Here is a 15352-nt window from a genome sequence, read left to right as displayed (position 1 = left end):
TTGTGTGTGTTTGTGTGTGTGTGTCTGTCTCCCAGGGGAAGCTCATTCAGACCCTGAAGATCGGCTACTTCCCCAGCTCCAGCGTAAAGCCATGTCTAGATCCAAAGGTGAGTCTCTCACAATTCATGTTAAAGGAAGCAAATCCGCATCTACCGGAATGGTTTCAAAATTCAATCCTTGGAGCTGTAAACACATTCATATTTTTTTAACAGTCAACTTGTTGAAAATTTAGCTCGGCCGAACTCGTCGCTCAAAAAATCGCCCCTCTATAAAATATCCGTGGGTGGCGACCTTTCAACCGTCGACGCCTCCAGTCATGTCGTGGCATGCTGTTATCGGAAACTAATCAGTGATGCCGTCGGTGTGACGCACCCTAATGCAAAGCAGAGCTACTCTTACTATTTCCTGTAACCGTGTTTTATTCCTTTTATACCACAGAAATTTGCCAACTATTACATCTATTTGCTAACTATTACTGTCGTACGTTTTTGTCCGTTTATGTTTACGGAACGTTCACGAAACCAGTTAGTCGCTGTGAGCTAGCAGCTTTAAACGGTCATCCCAAGACTCCCTGAGAAAACACATCTATTTAAGAAGTCCTTCTTCAGAAGTTGAGGGTGGATGTGATGTGATGTGATGTGCTGTTTAAGAACTTGGGAGGCAGGAAGAATCTGGCTGCAACCTAAATTTATGTCTTAATGTTAAGTCTACGAATATAAATCTTAATATGGGACACATGTGAGACAAGTTACACAAACGCCCTACTTTAAACAAGGTGTGAGTAAAAAAAATTTAAAAAAAAACCAAAACAACAGAAGCCTCTGATTAAATAAAAGTGTAGGACATTATGTTAACAGTTAATTCAGAGCATAGTTTCATAAAACGTTTCTTTTTACAAACACGAGTTATCAAAGACAGCTGTTCGAGGGAGTGTATGCAAGTTCATTCAGAGGCCAGGACGATTCCATCAGGCAGAAACATAGCAGTACAGTGTAGCTAGCACTCCATTTCCTGTTTCCTGACATTTCTGGGCTTTGCACCACAAACACAACCACAACCAGTCTTTCTCTTAGCACACTAAGGGTGACTAATGAGACCAGTGCTTATATACAGTGCCCTCCACTAATATTGGCACCCTCGGTTATTATGAGCAAAGAAGGCTGTGAAAAATTGTCTTTATTGTTTAACCTTTTGATCTTTTGTTAAAAAAATTCACAAAAATACTCTGCTTTCATGGATATTAAACACAACATAGGCTTATCAAAAAAATAAATCTCTTTGTTAAATATAGGTGTGCAACGATTATTGGCACCCCTATGATCACAGCTGGAGAATTGCAGAAGTTAGTTGCGTCTTGGGGTCAGAAAGTCTCCAAAACTACAATCTGATGTCACCTACATCACCACAAGTTGTTTGTTTCTGGATGAGAGTAGAGGCTTTTTTTCTCGAAACCCTTCCAAACTCGAGCGTCTTCAGTTTGCCAGACACTACTGGAACTTCAAATGGGATCGGGTTCTATGGTCAGATGAAACCAAAATAGATCTTTTTGGCAATAAATACCAGAGGCGGTTTTGGTGCACACAGAGAGGTAGCCATATGGAAAAGTACCTCATGCCCACCAGTAAATATGGTGGGGGCTCTTTAATGTTTTGGGCTGTTTTTCTGCCAGAGGACCTGGACATTTTGTTAGGATACATGGCATCATGGACTCTATCAATTATCAACAGATATTAAATAAAAACCTGACTGCCTCTGCCAGAAAGCTTCAAATGGGCCGTGGTTGGATCTTCCAGCAGATATATGTATATATGTATATATATGATATTGAAAAGGGAGAAACTACCCAAATATGTGTGATACTTTCTGAAAATAGGAGGTTAAACATGTCACTGTGAATAATATTGCTACAGTATGCTCACAGTACACAGTACAGTACTCACTCTCTCTCTCTCTCACTCTCTCTCTCTCCAGCCGTCTCAGTCTCTTCCCAGTCGTCAGTCCTCAAGAGAGATGGATTACAATGTTTATCCTTGGTACGTCCCTTTTCTTCCTTTTTGTTTTCCAATTTCAGCAGTATTGATTTTTCGGTGTTCAGTAGTTTACTCAAAGCAGAGCAAAATGTGTAATCAAAGCACTCCGTGAACATTTGACCTAACTAAAATTCATCAAAAACAACTGCATTGCACTTACGGCTTGAATCGATGCAGATGATTGATTGCGTTGAGCCGTATGCAATGCACATCATGGCATTTCTCAATGCACTGACCCCTGTATAAGACCTGCGATGATGAATGAGTGTGTGTGTGTGTGTGTGATACAGGTTTGCGGGGAACATGGAGAGGCAGCAGGCTGATAACCTCTTGAAGTCTCACAGCAGCGGAACATACCTGATCAGAGAGCGAACCGCGGAGGCCGAACGCTTTGCCATCAGCATAAAGTGAGTGACAGACACATGACTGCAGTTTAACAATGGCCAGTGAGCTCATAGTCAGGGTTATTAAAGGAAATCTCCACCATCAAAGGTTAACAGTTAACAGCCATGTAGGGTTGTCACGATACCATAAACATATCTTGCAATACTATACCAGCTGAAGTATCACGATACCAAATAGTATCATGATACCACACAATATTGGGTTAATTCATAATTCAAATCTAGAAAAATGAAGCAAATTTACAGAAATACATCGATATAAATGAAAACAGACGAACCGAATTGTCCTCCGACTACGTTTTTAATGAGAATGAATAACTGGCTGTTGGAAATCTCAAGAACAATCATACAAGCGAGGCAACATCAAGGCAAGCAGCTAATTCAATGTGCCATGTATTTAATCTATTGTTCCATAGAGCAATGAAATCGTGCAAAGAACTAAGAATGAACACAACATTAGGAATAAATAACTGAATTTGGAAATGAACTCCAAAAAAAGTGATCAAATTGGGAACGTTAGCTCGCTTACTAGCAAACAGGAAATCATTAAAGATTAAGGTAAAGAAATTTAAATGAAGTGTCGCTAACTTTTGTGTATTCTGTAAAAGCAGCGGGGTGTGTCATTTTAGCGAAAATAGTATTAACTGCCGCACATACAACATTAATTACTACCGCATTGGCGATTGACGTATTGACACCACATGCTGCATCCGCAAAGAAACCAGCATTGTGGATGACCCCACACACCCCTCACACACACTCTTCAGCCTCCTGCCGTCTGGAAAAAGGTACCGAAGCATTCGGGCCCTAACGGCCAGACTGTCTGACAGCTTCTATCCCCCAAGCCATGAGACTCCTTAATATTCAGAGACTGGACGGACACACATGCACGCAAACACACACACACTGTCTGAACTGAACACCACCCCACTCCCATTGAAATATTTGCACATTCTGGCATTGACTCTGTTGCATTTTTGCTGCTACTGTATTATAAAAATATAGTATTTCATTTATTGTCACTATTATACACTTTACCTGGATGCTACCACAATAACTGCTATGTCCATATTTGGTATAAGCTACTATAAGAATACTCAGTCATAGCATGTTATGTTTATATTTATATCATTTTTAAATGATATTGTTACTCCTTGGCACCTATCTTCTGCACTAGCTCTTATATCAGACACTAGAACTGTGCACTGTTCGGAGCTACACTGTCACTTACTGTGCCCACTGTCCCGTTTTAGTAGTATTGTACTGTCCTGTGTTTTTAGCACACGTCTGCACGTACACTTTATGTGAAAATGTGTAGATCTTATTTAGTTCTGTGTCGTCTCATGTGGTTAGCGTGTTGTTTAATGTAGCACCGTGGTCCTAGAGCAACGTTGTTTCGTTTCACAATGACAATAAAACCACTTGAACTTGAACGATACCACTGTTTAAAAAATACAGTCGCATCGGCGGTAATTTGAAGCTTTAGTATCGCGATACTACCGTAGTACCGGTATACCGTGCATCACTAGTGCCGCGCTGATGTCACAGTGGGATGTCCCTAGCGCAGTTACAGTGCCATTTAATTCAAGAAAAAAATTCAACGTTCTCACACAGGGTAATGGTCAGGTTTTGCTGTTCGCTCCTAAAAACCAAAGAGCTTCTTTTCTCACTCACTCACCATATTCCATGCCAATGAGAAGTGTACTGCAGAAGCGGTGGAGACGTTGGAGCAAATGTCGGACTCAAAGCTGAAGAATTCAGTGCAGATATACAACGCTGACGAGTGAGACACTATCGACGGTTATCGATCTGTTTAAGCAGAGTGTACAGATAAAGAGATGAATAGAGTAATTGACTAAAGCGCCGCTGCATCGCTCTGTTTTGGTAGTGGTGGAGCAAGGGGCCAGTTTCAGCAGTTACTGGGTAGTTGAGCAGAATTGTGAGTAATGAAGGAAACTGTTAAGCAAAGTGAAAATAGAGCAGTGAAAGACGTTTAAACGAAATTAAATCTTTCGAAGATCGTATATTAATTCTGAATATTGATATGCATGTTTTACAGGACGGTTTTCTCCTTTAATGTAAGCACGATGTAAGTGAGCATGACTCTGATGTTGCTCACTGTTAAACAGCGATTCTGCTCTCTTGGCCAGGTTCAATGATGAAGTGAAGCACATTAAAGTGATCGAGAAAGACAACTGGATTCACATCACAGAAGCAAAGAAGTTTGAGAGCCTGCTGGTAAAGATTTAAGCAGCTAATCCAGTTTATATCCAGGCTGCGTAGCAGGAAGAGTTGAAGCCATGTTTAACTGTGTCTGCAGGAGCTGGTGGAGTATTATCAGTGTCACTCACTGAAAGAGAGCTTTAAGCTGCTGGACACAACGTTACGATACCCGTACAAGTCCAGAGAGCGCTCCAACTCCAGAGCCAGCACCCGCTCTCCAGGTAACACACCTGTCTCTTGGTCTCGGTGAATCTCTTTGTGTCTCAGTGTATCTTTATGTCTGTGTATCTCTCTCTGTCTCTCTCTCTTTCTGTTTCAGTGCATCTCTCTCTGTCTCTCTCTCTTTCTGTTTCAGTGTATCTCTCTCTGTGTCTCTTTCTTTCTGTTTCAGTGTATCTCTCTCTGTGTCTCTTTCTTTCTGTTTCAGTGTATCTCTCTCTGTCTCTCTCTCTTTCTGTTTCAGTGTATCTCTCTCTGTGTCTCTTTCTTTCTGTTTCAGTGTATCTCTCTCTGTCTCTCTCTCTCTTTCTGTTTCTGTGTATCTCTCTCTGTCTCTCTCTCTTTCTGTTTCAGTGTATCTCTCTCTGTCTCTCTTTCTTTCTCTCTATGTGAATCTCTCTTTCTCTCTCACTCAGTCTCTCTCTGTATTGTTCTCTCCCTCTTTATCACTCTCTGTCTCTGTATGTCTGTGCATCTCTGTCTCATTCTCTCTTTGTCTTTCTTGTCTACTTGTCTGTGTATCTCTCTCTTTCTCTCTCACACACTCTCTCTCTCTTTCTCTCTCTCTCTCACACTCTCTCGGCTATTTATCCTTGGCATCACCCTGCTCTCTCTCACTACTTTCTCTCTCACCCTTACATACTCCGTCTGAAGAAACAGCTGCTGGCCCCGCCCCCCACATGCCACATACCACGCCTCTTCCCATTGCACCTGTCAATCACCCCGTGGCTTGTGTGCCCGGGAGCCGCCCCGAAGATTTTTTTTGGCCCTGCAGCCTGAATAGGCTCTGTTCAACACATGCAGCAGGGTCTATTATTATAAAAGATATTCACCACCCTCTGGCCAGAAGCCCACAACACCGCCTTTGTTTACTGTCCAGCCGTGTCTAACTGGCCTCTGTGGAAACACACGGCTGTAAAATGTGCAAGAGAGAAGCAGGAGAACTGCTGTAAAGGAACCATCAGCAGTTTGTATCCGGTAGTTTTAGCAGGACTAACTCCGTTATATCTTTTGCTGCTCGATAACTGATTTCACTGTAACTCCTCAGATATACGGTACACACATGCATGGGGAAGGATGTATGCGAATTTCTTTTGTTGGTCCGAGCGTCTGTTTGCTGCTGTGTTTCTTCTCACGTTGTTTCCTCTCCTATTTTCTCTCTTCTCGCTCATATCCTAGCAGCCTCCTGTGCTTCCTACAACTTCTCCTTCCTCAGTCCTCAAGGCCTCAACTTCTCATCTCAGAGCTCTACTCCCTTCTGGTCAGGTACTCTTTCTCTCTCTCTCTCTCTCTCTCTCTCTCTCGCTCTCGCGCGCTCTTTCTCATTATCACAATAGAAACCATCCATTCAGCAATTTCCCCTTTTTCTTTTCCGTCCTCGTTCCTCTTCCTCCACCTGCTCCCTGCTTATTCTTTTACCACCGTGCTCTCCAGTGATGCATGACAACACCGCAAACTCCATTTCAGTTACGGAGCCTCATGTGTCCCTGCTTTATCTCCGCTCGCAACTCATCCAATGCATCGTACACCTGGGTCCTAAACCACTCCTGCGTCCCGTGCCGTCTGTGCCGTGTCGTTTTATTTCATCCGCTTAATAACGTGTTGTGTTGTACAGTTTTCACACCGAAGGTGGTGAGCACAGCGGTGGCCAGATATAACTTTGCCGCTCGAGACATGAGAGAGCTGTCTTTGAGAGAAGGCGACACCGTGAAAATCTACAGCAAAATCGGAGGAGACCAGGGCTGGTGGAAAGGAGAGGCTAACGGCAGGGTAAGACGAGAGCTAGGAAAGAGACCGAGCTAAAATAGTGCATCAACATGTCTGAGGACTTTTACTAAAGGAATAGTTTGGCACTAATTTACACAATTTATTATTTTTTTTTACACTAATGCTCTAGTGGCTGAATTAGTAAATCCTCAGAGCCACGCTTCAAAATCTAGTGCAAAGCCTTCCCAGAAGAGTAAGAGGTCATTATAACAGCAAAGAGGGACTGAAATGACTGGAGTGGCATGTTGAATAAGAGCACATGGGTGGTGATGGTCCGGTGTCCACAAACTTTTGGCCATATAGCGTATATGCCTCAAACCACAACAATGCTTAAGTGATTTCTCAGTTCCGATGGCTCGGAAGGTGTTCATTAATTTGACTGTAGTTCCTGCTGCAAGGTTTATATGAATACAGTCGTTCGAATAGGTTCCCGTTTCTATGGTAACGAATTACAGGGACATGTATGGCGGAAAAAGGAACAGAAGCTTTGAGAGAACAACTGTTTATTTAAATTGTGTTGCAGATCATGTGTTACACAACATTAAATATAACTATAAATGGATAAAAGTGGGATTAATACATTCTTTAAGACATAAAACATGTCATTTTTGGCATTTTGCTGTGGTACATGAGGCATTAAACACTTCACGATATGCTGTATGGTAACAGGAACTCCGCATCACACCACAACGTCGTTGATTATTTTCGGATAATAACGACACGCCCCGAAGCATTGTATTCGTTACGTAACAATGATGCAAATGTCACTGTGTAGCTGAATGTGAAGCAGTGTGAAGGTTGAAGGTAGAATTGAAGTGCAAAGCTGGAAGTTATATGGATGATGATATAGTTCTAAAGCTGTAAATATGGACTCTCGCTGCTCATGTACTACATTGTACAGTATATTTCAGTATGAGATTGAGGAGGCAAGTATTTTAAAGATATAAATCTCGGTGTAAGTTTGATTTATTTGACAAAATATTCCTTCTTTGATGCTAAACGTGAAAGCTCTTTGTGCTGTCGCGTTAAGTGGTCGTTGTTGTGTTCCCGGTCGTAGATTGGCTGGTTCCCTTCAACATACGTCGATGAGGAAGGCGTGCAGTGAAGCTCTGATGTCATCTGCTCTCTCCAATCAGATCGTCTCTTGTCCACTTCCGTCTGGGAGGGGATTTCTTCGGTTTCCACAGAAACCCCTTGTGGAATACATGTTTGTGTTTGTTTTGTTTTTTTTAGCTGGAAACTGATTTTACAGTGAATATTTGTACTCCTGTTTCTTCATTTCAAATCTAGTTTTCTTTTTTTTTTTTCTTCTTCATCTTCCTCTTCTTCTTCTTCTGAACATGTCTGTGTGATCTGTGTGAAGAAAACTGGAAATTGTTTCTGTTGGAGGAACAGAGCAGAGCAGAACTTCATATTGGCAGGGCAGAGCTTCTGCTAATCCTGAATTTGTGTAAAAAAAAAAAAAAAAAGATCTATAAAGATTTCTATGGCCAAACAGCATGAGCTGCGGTGGGAGGGGGGGTGTATAGATAATTTATTCCAGAGAAGTATCTATGATTTAAAAAAAAACAAAAAAAACAAGAAGAAGAAGACTTGTGTAGAAAGTTTATTATGAACGTAACCTGGAAAAGATGCACTTTGCATTTCTTTACAGCGAGAACTTGCCTTAGTAGTCATTCGAATGCCTTGTGGGCTGACAGGAGCGGTGGAAACGTGCTGTGGGGAAATTTTTACAGATACACGCAAATGAAAACACACCTCTGCCCTGTTTAGTAACACGGTGCCTTTAACAGAGTGCGGTCGCAGCTCTCAGACCACACGTACAGGTTCTCCCTGATCCATCAACTCTGGACATCAGTCCAGCCTGGGAAACCTTTCTGATGAGTAATCTGTAACAAAACGGAGGGTCCACTGGAAATATCCTCAGGAAGATGATCATCTCGGTGATGCGAGAGAATACGGTATTGAGGACTGCATATACGGTATCTGCCTGCATACAGAACTGAGAGTCCAACCTAAACACTTGGTGTGTTGATGTGAAGAAATACGGTGGTCTCTTGGAATCTGCAGTTTCCTTCATTTTTTTTTTTTTTTTTTTGATCCAGTTCCAGGAACAATGCGAAAGATTTTATAAGGCATTTTGGTTCAATATTATGATTCTAATCACACCTGTAATAATTTCCCGATTTTCTGTTGTTAAGTCTATTTATCTTGCCTTACTGATTGGTTGACCAATGGTGCTGCAGTGGTGTGTTTTTATTCTGTGGGTTCGGAACAGGATTCTGTGGACTAAGAGCCCGCTGCTTTACCTGAACCTCAGCCATCAAGTGCACTTTATCCATCAGAGACCATGAAACAGGCTGCAAGACAAAAAAAAATGTTCTCATGTCACGAGATAAACAAGGACGGTTATACAAATGGACTGCCTTTCCGAAAATCCTTGTTTCTTGGACCCGACATCAAACGGTCCTCTGATAGAGAAAGAGTACTCTTGTGATTTTCCGACACGCTGATGATCGAGCCTGTCAGTACTTAATCATACTTCTGAACTCCTCCTTCCGAAGCTGCACTGATATCAGCCCGTCATGTAATCTACTGAAAAACATCACGTTGCTGTGTTCCATCAACCAACACTGGCACTGTTTCACAAAAAAACGCTGATGGAAGAGATGGACGGTATGCGCTTATCTGGTGAGAAACGTTCACTGGCCTGAGACGTTCTGTGGTTTAGCCAAGGAGCTTCGTTGCTGTTTGTGTAGTGGACAGAAAGCCATTGCATGTGCTCATAGATATTACAACTCCTGTCAGTGATCCAGAAAAAAAACAACAAAAAAAAAAAGAATAAATAAACTAATTGTGTACTTTTTTTTTGAATGGTCAGTTATTTCCAAACTGAAGTCTATCATGAAATAAATATTTCTTCTTTTGTCTAAGTGGCTGGCTTCTTATTAACCTTAAAGTCACAGTTGTATTTTATTTTATATCCATCTATAAGTCATTTTTCTGTACCGCTTATCCTACACAGGGTCACATGGGAGCCTCGAGCTTAACTCAGGGCACTCGGGCACACGGCGGGGGACACTCTGGACGTGGTGCCAACCCATCGCAGTGCACACTCGCAAACACACACACACACACTACAGACAATATAGTGATGCCAATCAGCCTACAACGCATGTCTTTGGAATGGGGGAGGAAATCGGAGTGCCTGGAGGAAACCCCGACGCACAGGGAGAACATGTAAACTCCGAGCAGGATTCAAACCCCCAACACCGGAGACCATGCCCGTCTTATTTTATATAAAATAAATCGTATAGATAGATGGATAGATATTTTGATGTTACCTTGACACACCAGGAATACTAGGTGGGGAAAAAAAAATATCTGTCTATATATGTGTGTTTATATATATATATATATATATATATATATATATATATATATATATATATATATATATATATATATTCAAAATATCTTCTGATTCTTTTCTGGTAAAGACACATGGTACAGTAAAGTGAGTACATTTAGCTTTAATGAACAAATGTACATGCAGAGCAGTTACTTATAAAATTTAGAAAGGAAAATATTCCCTTAAGCGCCGTGTGAAACTCCATTACTCTGTTGCATCATTAATGAATGATTTCTGCTTGGAATTTACATAAATCAAAGGAACTGGAGCTCCTCTGTGCTCCCCGTTCAGTATAACCTCTGAATACACATGCATATTTCATGCTTACTAAAAGATTAACAGGAACATTTGTAAAGATCGATTTAAAACATGGCGCCTTCTGGTATTTTTAGTGCAATTCATGAAAATGAGCAAAGACGTAACGCGTGAAAAGAAGAACGAGTGCAAAGCGTGATGTGTTTCGGCTCAAACCTACAGGGGCAGGGTATACTTTTATTTAAACATAGGGTAAGTGTTGCAATATCTCTACAAAACATTGGTGTCAAAGTTATCAGCACGTTTATAATGAGTATTCTGATGTCTTCCCTGGGGAGAATAACAGCATCGAGTCAAGGTTCTTATTCCACTCCTCCATGAAGGACATTTTATATAAAGTTCCTTTACGTATATTCAATTCAGCATTGCTTTTCACTTGGGTTCATGGCCATTGATGGAATCATTCTCTTGCTCTGTTTATAGTCAAGTCAGAACCTCCTGGTAGAGGCAACCAGGTTTTGAGCTGAAATATCCTTCTAGGTGAGAACTCGTGAGGCAATAAAGCTTCACAAGAATCTGAACCAGAACCTCCAGCTACAAAACAGCCCCAAAGTATCAATCTTACACCTCCATATTTTACAGTGGAGTATCAGATGCTTTGCCTTGTACGCAGTCCCCTCTTTACACCAATGGTGAGTATGACGAATTTGTAAAAAAAACAACAACAATTGTCTCATCTGATAACAGCAATGATATCAGCGATAGTTCTAACGACACCTGAAGTTCTCTGTGACATTCTCACAGGAAAGTCTTCTTTCTTCCAAACAGCCACTAGAATCAACTACATTTTGAAACTGTGATTTATAGACTCCTTTTTCCTTCCTTCACCACCACCGTGCTGCTCACTCCAAACACCAAATTTCAGATGTTTCCCAAAGATGACACTTTTTTTTTTCTGCTATGGCTGTAAATGTGCTTCATGGTATTTTAAACTGGCTGTGTAGTTTCGTATACCCATTACCTGACTGTACAAGTCAAACACCATGTGTGTTGTGTTGAAAGGTTTTGTTTTGTTTTCTTCATGTGTGCATATTTATATCCCAGGGAAACAAGACACGATATAAAATCGTCCCTAGGGGTGTCGATATGTCTGGGTCATACATTTCTGAGAGAAAATACTGTTATTCAAAAAAGTATTTCCAATGGGAATGATTATGAAGGGCAATGTATAAAGTACATTTCATGTTGCTGTCTCTGTTTTCGTATAGCAAAACCTCCTCGTTCAGGTAATAACCATGTTTTGTACAATTGCAAGCTTATTAGATACACCTAGCATACGGTATAGCATTCATGTCACGTGGTTGGGAGTGTGTGTGTGTTGGGGGTGTATACAGTATATCAAGGATGAGAATCTGACACTAATCTGAAAATGTGACTAATCTGATGAAGGGCTTCTATAGATGTGGTAGAGGAGAGCATAGCCACTAAGTGACCTATAAGGTAAGCGTACCTGACAAAATGACCAACGAGTGCTGGAAAGGTTGGTGTAGAACAATCTTATAGTACAATTCGAACGCCTGTGAATCAACTGGCCCGACTAACAGTAATCGTTTAAAGACTTTAAAGTGCACCTATTATGGTTTTTCAGATATTCCCTTTCATGTAGTGAGTTATAGAGCTGTTTGTGAATGTAAAAAGCCTGCAACATTTCAAAAATCGAAGCGCACGACAAACAGAGTTATTGACTCCCAAAAGAAGGAATCGATTCTGAACAGCTGAAACAAATGATTCCAGAATTACTTCCTGTATAAACCTACGTAGGTTTGTAACAAAAACCCCACCTTTATAGGCTGCTCATGAACAGAGAGAGGTGAAACTCGTTATGGTAGTGGGCATTTCCTTTTCGACACACCCTGACCTAGACCAATCACAACAGACTGGGTCATCTGACCAATCAGAGCAGAGTATGCTCTCTGAAAGGAGGAGTTTAGAATTAATCTTTTAGAACGGATCATTGATCGAGTCGTTTGTGACACTGGGGGGGAAAAAAGGTAATGCTGCAATTTAAATTATGAGCACGTTAAAGTGTCTTTTGACCTCAGATGCATGTAAATCTATTGTATGAGGGCTTTAAAACAAAATTAGCCACGTTTCAAAGCCATAATAGGTGCGCTTTAAATAGATTTCAATATTTCAGCCATTAAAAGGTCTGTAGTAATCTTAGAAATTGTAATGATTACAAAGTAATTACATGGCAACATGGCGTATTAACAAAGTAATTCTAATGGTGTAAGTCTTTGTTTTTGCCACTTGAGGGCAGCACATCACTAAATATTCTCACTCAATGACGTGGTTCTGGACTGCTTGTTTTATTTCTTTGCTCAGTACATCTTGAGGTTTGTCGGTTCAACTTACTGTGTATATTATATTTAGCGATGGACGATAGCGATTCCAGAAGAAATTCTGACACCTCTTCACCCTGAACGCTTTCCTGAATGGACCTGAACATTTCAAATGACCAAGTACCTTTAATCCATGTCTACATATTAACTCTCTGTACAGTTCTGTTATGTTTAGTTATCTTTTTCCTATTAGTATTAGAGCAAGGACAATCCATCAATCATAAGGTGTAGGTAGACTAGCAAGCAGCGACCTTCAAGAGTAACATGTTTCACTGGCCAGGATTAAGTTAATGCAGTCATTTTATTTAAAAAAATTTTTATGTGGATGTTGCCTGCATTGTTAAATAATAATGCTCATGTAGACGTCAGTTTTCAGGGTGGAAGAAGTTATATTTTGGATTCTCTAGAAAGCAGGTGGATCTCAGAGAGATGACATCGGATTAATCTCATTTTCTATACATATTTACTGCATTGCATATCATGATGCTTATCTTATCTTGCGTTATCTTTATTGCAGAATGGAATTATGGCCTGATAAGGTGAAAAGAAAGAAAGAAAGAAAGTGGTCCATTTCATTGGAGCTGCTTTCATCAAGTAGCAGGTAAAATTGTGTGAGTGAGGTGGAATTCATTAAATGAGAAAATAAGCAGCATGTTTATCAAGCCAGTTGTGTTTATGACCACAATGACCCCTAACTGATGCTTCCGTAGAGTGGTTTAATCAGCCTGTGTTCTGCCTTCGTAACAAGATCAAATAATACTTATATAATTATTGATTTGGTCCGAAGGGCTCTTCATATTTTATAAGCAAGAATTGTACATAGTTGATTTGCTTTTTTGTAAATACAGGCATTCATATGCGTAACTTTATTTTTGCGTATTAATTGTACATAGTTGATTTCTGCATGTACCACACACAAGAATTTATCATCGCATTATTCGTGGACTGTCAAGCCTACTTTAACATATTCCATTTTTTTTTTCTTTTCCAGCATCCCATGTACTTTTCCCAGGGAGCAACGTCTGTGGTCCTGTACAGTATGTCTAGAGTCAAGCAAAGTTTTGAGGTTTTTCTACTAAACCTGGGCATGGACTGTGATGCACTCAAAGCCAAGGATGTCTCAAGTGCACCATGGTGAAACAGCTCAAGCACTTTTAATGAGAGTGGGAATCTGATATGCACACACAGCACTTGACTTGCATGATGGAGGCAACACTATAACAGCCCGAAGGTGCAAATACTAATGAACCAACATGTAGTTACTCGAAATCATTCTACAAATAATCAACATGTTTATGTCCAGGACTTGGGTATCTTGGTCATCCCTGTTCATTTCCTGTTTACTATATTTAGAACATATGATTGCGCTATAGCTCTCTGTTGCAGAGTGAAAAGACAGGGTGTAAGCTGTTTCCAAAATTAGGGGATCAGCTACTGAATAATGTACTGTATGGGATTGGGATATAGGCTAGCTTTAACCTTTTATGGTTTGTGATGCCTTAGATAAGAGTATCGCCACACACAAAGTCAGTACCATGGACTGTGTCCATTGCTACAGATTGTCCAGGATGGGTCAAGCAAAAGCATGGCCAACCACACACCACTAATTCCTATACGGAAAACTCTCATGGTTGGCAGCACATTAAGGAGATAATGACAACTAGCTGAGGGAGAAGACAGACTGTTAAAAGCATGTCTGAAAAAGTAATACCCCAGCTTCCCGTATCTGCAGATTACCATGACGAATCCAGGCCTTCAACATTTTGGTGAAGAGCTAATCCTCAGTTGCATTGCCTCCTTACAACACAGAGTGACCAGAGAACTCGCACTGAGCCATGCACACTCACCATCCCTCACTACTCTACCCATATTACTTGAATAACTCACCACTCAAAGGCTCAAATAGCCATCTGTGTTGGGGGGGGGGGGGGGGGCATTATGGAATGAGCACATTTGAATGAGCACATTTGAAAGTTTTCAAAAAATCAAAAATACTTATTTTATTTTACTTTATTTTTATTTTCTGGGTGTTCATCTTTCAGTGCTTGGGCCCCTAATGGTTAAATGTAACATACACTCTATTAGTCACATTTATGGTTCTGTTCTCGGACTTCTAATTTTGGAAACAGTCTGTCATTACACTTGTTCATCAGACTGGTAATCAGATATACTAAAGCAATCAGATATTTTAAAATTTAGTTGTGAAACTTTTCACAAATGAGAAGTCTGAATCAAGTCCATGACTATTGATTGGTATTTGCAATAGAAGGTGTGTTTTAAATCAATACACACACACACACACACACACACACACACACACACACACGTGTATATCTATCTATCTATCTATCTATCTATCTATCTATCTATATATATATATATATATATATATATATTTGTGTGTGTGTATATGTGTGTACACACACACACACACACACACACACACACATATATATATATATATATATATATATATATATATATATATATATATATATATATATATAATGAACAACATAGTGAAAAAGACATAAATAAGTTTTTTTCTTCTTAAACACGTTCAATTCTTCCATACGTACGATTCGTAGGTATCGATTGATTTGAAGAGTCGTTCAAAAACGAACCGATTCTTTCGCTCCC

At 40.3% G+C, this 15352-nt stretch overlaps 1 protein-coding gene and 1 long non-coding RNA gene across 5 annotated transcripts in view; both read left to right on the top strand.

Moving 5' to 3' along the window:
- Positions 1–9576, top strand: part of vav2 (vav 2 guanine nucleotide exchange factor) — a 188870-nt gene extending 179294 nt beyond the window's left edge. For 2 of the 4 annotated variants that reach the window (XM_053648695.1, XM_053648696.1), the window contains 7 exons: positions 36–107; positions 1972–2033; positions 2321–2437; positions 4585–4672; positions 4755–4878; positions 6492–6646; positions 7701–9576. In XM_053648695.1, coding sequence (XP_053504670.1) covers positions 36–107; positions 1972–2033; positions 2321–2437; positions 4585–4672; positions 4755–4878; positions 6492–6646; positions 7701–7748 — 666 coding nt within the window. In that variant the 3' untranslated portion in view covers positions 7749–9576. Of the gene's footprint in view, positions 1–35; positions 108–1971; positions 2034–2320; positions 2438–4584; positions 4673–4754; positions 4879–6055; positions 6143–6491; positions 6647–7700 lie in introns of all 4 variants that reach the window. The other 2 variants (XM_053648698.1, XM_053648697.1) reach the window with 2 other exon arrangements.
- Positions 9577–10176: 600 nt separating this feature from the next.
- LOC128622489 (uncharacterized) lies at positions 10177–14590 on the top strand. The gene is made up of 3 exons (XR_008388414.1): positions 10177–12832; positions 13230–13313; positions 13704–14590. It is a non-coding gene; the product is annotated as an uncharacterized LOC128622489 (long non-coding RNA).
- Positions 14591–15352: the final 762 nt, after the last annotated feature.

Source organism: Ictalurus furcatus, chromosome 18, assembly GCF_023375685.1.
Source record: "Ictalurus furcatus strain D&B chromosome 18, Billie_1.0, whole genome shotgun sequence".
In the NCBI taxonomy this organism is placed as follows: Eukaryota; Metazoa; Chordata; class Actinopteri; order Siluriformes; family Ictaluridae; genus Ictalurus; species Ictalurus furcatus.
The sequence above is the reverse complement of the archived record's forward strand: the minus strand, read 5'-3'. Positions and strand labels throughout refer to the sequence as shown.